The sequence below is a fragment of the Trachypithecus francoisi genome, unplaced genomic scaffold (genome assembly GCF_009764315.1).
Source record: "Trachypithecus francoisi isolate TF-2019V2 unplaced genomic scaffold, Tfra_2.0 Lachesis_group12, whole genome shotgun sequence".
NCBI lineage: Eukaryota > Metazoa > Chordata > Mammalia > Primates > Cercopithecidae > Trachypithecus > Trachypithecus francoisi.
In genome coordinates this window covers 115,453,560-115,460,155 of record NW_022681457.1, presented here as the reverse complement: position 1 = coordinate 115,460,155, position 6,596 = coordinate 115,453,560, and the positions used below count along the sequence as shown (strand labels likewise).

At 52.0% G+C, this 6,596-nt stretch overlaps 1 protein-coding gene across 1 annotated transcript in view; it reads right to left on the bottom strand.

Moving 5' to 3' along the window:
* Positions 1-359: 359 nt before the first annotated feature.
* Positions 360-6,596, bottom strand: part of GPR157 (G protein-coupled receptor 157) — a 28,946-nt gene continuing 22,709 nt past the window's right edge. Inside the window, exons 3-4 of the mRNA XM_033228477.1 lie at positions 5,973-6,167; positions 360-4,713 (exon numbers count right to left, since the gene is read on the bottom strand). Coding sequence (XP_033084368.1) covers positions 4,498-4,713; positions 5,973-6,167 — 411 coding nt within the window. The 3' untranslated portion in view covers positions 360-4,497. The remainder of the gene's footprint in view (positions 4,714-5,972; positions 6,168-6,596) is intronic.

Sequence of the window (6,596 nt, the reverse complement as noted above, 5' to 3'; positions counted from 1 at the left end):
AGGGGAACCCACTGGGCGGTTACACTAGGGCCCTGCTATAGGAGTGCCTTTCACTCCCCTGGTAAGCACCAACTTTGTGGACAGAGCCCAGGAATCTGTATTCTAACACCCTCTCCCTATCTCTCCACCCCCATGGTGTTTATTAGGCAAACTCAGGGGAAGCTGTCTATGCCAACAGGGCAGTTGCCTCTTTAGCTACATTTGCCAAGAGAGAAGGGCAGAGCTGTCTTCTCCAGATCTCAGCCTCATGGTAGGCTCTGGAACCGCAGCAACACAGGCCAATGTGAGCCACCTGTGCAGCAACCGCCCCCTCCCCGCCCTGCACAACACAGCAGCAGGCAATCAGTTTACCGAACATATAGGAGAAAAATAATTTATTTATTTAATTTAAAACAGCAAGACTTCAGCTTCCACCCCATCAGGGCTTGTATTACAATTCTGCAGATGCAAAAACTCACACTTTTGATGCCACGACTAGAAGTTTGTAAAAACAATTTTTCTTGCTGTGGACACGTGAAGAGTTCTGTTTGTACCTTCAGCCTGGGTCAAATAATAATCTTTATTTAAAAACAAAACAAATAAACCAAAAAAACCTCAAAAGCACAAAGAGGCAGAAAGCAGCTGGTAAACCTGGTTAAAAGACCAAACTTCAGAAAGTGCATGGGAGAGGGACGCTGAGCTGAGGACACTGTTCTGGCCGTAGAATGTGTTATGGCTGAGGTTACACTTGGGTGACTGGGGATGCAGGCAGATAAACATTAACCACACTAAAAGAGGAGAAAGAAGCCCACTGGGGCTGTGCAAAGTGTCCAAGGAGCACAGCCCCTTTTGCCCTGATCAGATATAACAGCCCTTCTCTTGAGCCCAGGAGTTCGAGATCTGTCTGGGCAACATGGCAAAACCTTGCCTCTACAAAAAATCAAAATTTAGCCAGCCCTGTGGTCCCAGCTACTCGGGGAGCTGAGGTGGAAGGATCGCTTGAGCCTGGGAGGTGGAGGCTACAGTGAGCCATGACTGCATCACTGCATTCCAGCCTGGGTGTGGTGCTCCAGACAGCAAAACCCCGCCTCACAAAAATAAATACATTACAAAGAAGTAACAGAAGTAACAGCCCCTCCTCGACTTGTTTTATTTTTTGAGATGGAGTCTCACTCTGTCACCCAGGCTGAAGTGCAGTGGTGCGATCTCGGCTGACTGCAACCTCTGCCTCCTGGGTTCGAGCAATTCTCCTGCCTCAGCCTCCCAAGTAGCTGGCACTACATGCACACGCAACCACATCTGGCTTTTTTTTTATTTTTATTTTTAGTAGAAACAGGGTTTCACCATGTTGGCCAGGCTGGTCTCGAACTCCTGACCTCAGGTGATCCCCCACCTTGGTCTCCCAAAGTGCTGGGATTACAGGCGTGAGCCACCGTGCCTGGCCTCCTCCTGGACTTTTAGGATGTGACTTGCTTCCCATCCAGTCTTTCTGTCTGAGCACTACCCACCCAGCTAGACTGACTTGGTAACTGGATCTAAGAAGGAGGCAATATTGCTGTTTTAAAGGTCGGTGGGCCAGAGGCCTGGGCTAAGGCATTCAGACAAGCCCCTGCCCTGCCCACCTGGTCACCACCATTCACAGTGATCATTCATCTGTGGCAACAGGTGGGCAGCGGGGGAAGCTGAATTAGATACCCGATGTGTAACTTTTTGGAGGTTTTTACAGAAGCAGATAGAGTGGCCAGTGGCATCAAAGAAATGGAATGAGAACTTGAGCCCAGGCACCCAGAGCAGGTGTTTTCTGAGCCCTCAGCTCCCTCTACAGGCCTTTCGTGACCACGGCCAGCCCGTTTGGGGAGTCACGTCTCAGCCCTGGCTTGGGTACAGCAGGGAGGGCTCTGGAGGCCCCTGCTGAGGAGGGTTCATTCTAACACTGTTCCTCTGTGTCCTAGTATTGTCTTTTCTCTTTTATCTGTAAATCATGTTCTCTTTTGCCGCAAGCAAATTCCTGAATTTTTGCTCCCTTCTAGAAGCTCAAGTGAGGGTCTTTACCAGAGACATACCCAGAGATTTGCTGGAATGTCTTTGGGGGAGTCCAGAACTCACTTACAGAGGCTATCTCTGCCGAGTGGCTGTCCCTGGAGCAGCCCAGAGCTCTCTTTCAATCCTAAGGGGATGTCTGTCTCGCTAATTTCCATCAAGAAATCTGTTTTCTCGGACAGGCACAGTGGCTCATGACTGCAATCCCAGCACTTTGGGAGGCTGAGGTGGATCACCCAAAGTCAGGAGTTCGAGACCAGCCTGACCAACATGGTGAAAACCCGTCTCTACTAAAAACACAAAAAATTAGCCAAGCATGGTGACAGGTGCCTGTAATCCCAGCAGCTTGGAATTGAGAGGCAGGAGAATTGCTTGAATCCTGGAGGCGGTGGTTGCAGTGAGTCAAAATCACACCACTGCACTCCAGCCTGGGCAACAGTGAAACTCCATCTCAAAAAAAAAAAAAAAAAGAAACAGAAATCCATTTTCACAGGAAACCAAAAATCAGCATTTTGGACTCAGTCCGCTAAATGATTATTCCTTCCTGATACAGATTTTGGTTTTGAGAGTCAAACAGGGATCGGCAGCACAACGTGACTTTGGTTTTGATCCAGAACCATTTTACTAAGCTCAGAAAAGCATGCTTTGTCCAGTTCCGAGGGATTCCAAGGGAAATCACCTATCACAGGTAAAGCTGTACTTTCTCTCGCCAAGCACCTGGAGGTAGCATCTCCACTTCCCATACTTTGCCAATGGCTCCTGTGACTGAACAGAGAAGCTTTTTCTGAAATAAGACGAAAGCGTTTGTGGAAGAGCCACAGAATAAAAATAGAGATACAAGTGCTTACTCTTTCAATTCTTTTCTTTTAAATGTAAATAATTGCTCCATGATCCATGCCGCCACTTACCCCAACTGAATACCAAAACAGCCGAATCCTTTTGAATCCTTTTTTTTTTTTAAATTTTTTTTTTTTAGAGACAGTGTCCTGCTGTTTCCCAGGCAGGACACAGCCGAGTGGCAGTGGTGCCATCCCAGCTCACTGAAGCCTCAACCTCCTGGGCTCAAGGGATCCTCCCACCTCAGCCTCTTGAGTAGTGGGGACCACAGGTGCGCACCACCACACACGCTCTAGGCGAAAGAATGAGGCTCCTTCTCAAAAAACAAAACAAAACACAACAAAACAAAACAAAAAGCTGAATCTCAATCTTAAAACCTTCACTTTTAGGGAGGAATGTTTGTCTGAGACCAAGTTTCACTCTTGTTGCCCAGGCTGGAGTACAATGGCGCAGTCTTGGCTCACTGCAACCTCCACCTCCCGGATTTAAGCGATTCTCCTGCCTCAGCCTCCCAAGTACCTGGATTACAGATGCGCATCACGGAGCCCGGCTAATTTTTGTATTTTTAGTAGAGAGCGGGTTTCACCATGTTGGCCAGGTTGGTCTCGAACTCCTGACCTCAGGTGATCTGCCCACCTCGGCCTCCCAAAGTGCTGGGATTACAGGTGTGAGTCACTGTGCCTAGCCTGAGGAATCGTATTTGGATTACTCATCTCTCCGGCCACTTTAACTTACAAAAAACTAAACTAAGAAGTAAATAAGCCAGAATCTCTCCCTGCTCACCCACTTTGGTCTCTCCAAGAACAAGAGGATTATAAGAAAGGAGCTGGGGAGACAGTGGGGTCTTCACGGGTTCCCTGAGACGCCTCTTCCTGCCCCTGTTCCAGCCTTGGAATTGGAAGGAGGGAACCTGTGTCTGAAGTGATTGACAGGTGGGGGCAGGAGTGTGGATTCTGGCCTGTGCTTGACACTCAAACCCGAGCTACAGCAAGGGTTAGCAGTCCACAGAGGGAGAGGCCAGGAGGCGCAGGGAGTCTGTTGTCCCTAAGCAGCTGTGCTGGGCTGGGCTCACCCCTGGTGATCACCACGCAACCTCAGGGGAACCTTCAACCTGGTGAATGGCAGCTGGTTCCGCTGTTGAGCAAACTCTCCAAGGAAAGCTGGGCTCTCCAGAGAATCTCAACACCCGGACCATGATGTCTCAACATCATGATGTCTGGATGGGGACACATCTCTGGGGCCCCCGACAGCTTATTTAATCACACGGAAGACAGGTGCACAGGTGTGGATCCCTCAAATTGTAAACAGTGCTTTGTGGCCCTCAGGACACCAAGGTCCACTGGGTGGAGGCACCGTGGCTGTAATCATGGACCACTGGTTTCCCTGAATCTCACTGCTACCCTTATGCAGATGAACGCCCACCCCAGTGCGCCAGGATACTGGTACAGGTGGAACTTGCTGCCTGAGGATCTGGGAGGTAGAAGCTGAGGTGGCGACTGCTCTCCCAGTGGAGCCGAGAGCATCAATACCCTGGGCTTCCGGTGCAGCAGACACGCACTTCTGCCCCTGCAGCAGGCACTCACAGAAGCGTCCACCCCCAGGAAGGCAGCACCTATGCACAGAACTAGAAAGGACAAAAGCTCAGGTGCTTGGAAGTTCCCCTGGGGTCCCTTGGAATTCCTGAGATTCTCCTGGCTTGGAGGGCGCGGGAGCCTTGGGAGTGCCGGCCGGGCTCTTGGTGGGAGGCTGAGAAGAGCAGCAGCAGCAACAGAGAGAGAAGAGCCGGGTTCGGACGGCGCGGGTGCAGAGGACAAACATGATGCAGTTGGCACCTCCCTGAAACGTGTTCCCGATACCCTGTCAGGAGAAAAGGAGCTGTGAGCATGGGGCTGGAGTTGGTCTCAGAAACACATGTTCTCTTAATTGTTCCAATGAAGAGAAACGGCGAGGCCGGGCACGGTGGCTCACGCCTGTAATCCCAGCCCTTTGGGAGGCTGAGGCAGGCAGATCACTTGAGGTCAGGAGTTGAAGACCAGCCTGGCCAACATGGTGAAACCCTGTCTCTACTGAAAATATAAAAATTAGCTGGGCGTGGTGGTGTGCACCCGTAGTCCCAGCGACAAGGAGGCTGACACAGGAGAATCGCTTGAACCCAGGAGGTGGAAATTGCAGTGAGCCAAGATCCCACCACCGCACTCCAACCTGGGTGACAGAGCCAGATTCTGTCCCTGCGCCCCCCCTAAAAAAGAGAAATGGCTGAGAAACACACAGATAAACACACACACACATGCACACACACATGCATACATGCACACACACATGCATACATGCACACACATGCATACATGCACACACACACATGCATACATGCACACACACATGCATACATGCACACACATGCATACATGCACACACACACATGCATACATGCACACACATGCATACACACACACGCATACACGCACACACACATGCATACATGCACACGCACACATGCATACATGCACACGCACGCATGCATACATGCACACACACATGCATACACGCACACACATGCATACACGCACACACACATGCATACACGCACACACACATGCATACACGCACACACACATGCATACACGCACACACACATGCATACATGCACACACACACATGCATACATGCACACACACACATGCATACATGCGCACACACACACACATGCATACATGCACACACATGGGGTGGCTGGGAAGTGCTGTGTACCCCAGCACCTCCCCTTATCCTCCCCACCATGGTTGATCTGGGATGACCTTGGCAGTGGGCCTCCAGCAGGGCTCCAGGTCTTCTGGGCTGGGAAGGACCCAGGAGCAGTCAACTCTCCTGGGGCTACTCCTAGACCACTGGTGAGCACCTCCCCACCCCGGACCACACTGATCCCACTCTGTCTCCTCTCTTCAAGGCCCTGTCTCGGGCAGAGAGGAAGGCACAGCACAGTGGGGCCGAGCTCCCTCCCTGCAGCTGTGCCTTGGCCGACACTGGGGTGCAGCCACTGTGCTGCGGGAAGGAATCAGGCTGTGCCTCCTCTGGGGGCAGGGATGACAACAAGGCCCAGGGAGGGCAGAACGACCTACATGCAGAACGACCAGCACCGGAGTCCGCACTGCGGGGGAGTCACAGAGGGTCAGCACGAACCGCACGGTGCTCCAGACCCGGAGGCAGATGAAGATGAGCGGGATGAGCACCAGCTTCTTGTCCGCCACGGAGCAGCGGCGCGGCAGGCGGTGCTCCTCGGAGAGGATGGGCCGGTACTCAGAGAGCGCCGTGTGCTGTGTGGGGACAGCGAGGGCAGACTTGAGCAGATGGGCACTCTCCCACCACATCCACCCAGGCTGCCCAGGTCTTCCCAGGGACCTGAACTAGCTCAGGGAGGTAGGGGAGATGTGTGGTGGAGCCCGGATCCTTTCCCTGAACCCTGACTGCTAGATCCTCCACCCAGTCCCCATCTCCATGTGGAGGTCTCAAAGTCATCTGAAACAGCTCAGATCCAAGACAGAAGACAGATCTTGACCCCTGAGGCCAATGCTCCCTTCCTGGTCTCAGCTCATGGAAACAACAGCTTTCCAGCTGCCTGGGCCAAAGCCTTGGGGCTCTGCTTTGAGCCCTTTCTTTGTCCCGTAGCCCACATCCGATCCCAGCAAGCCCTGCGGCCCTCTTTATTTAAAATAGATACAGGGTCTCACTGTGTTGCCCAGGCT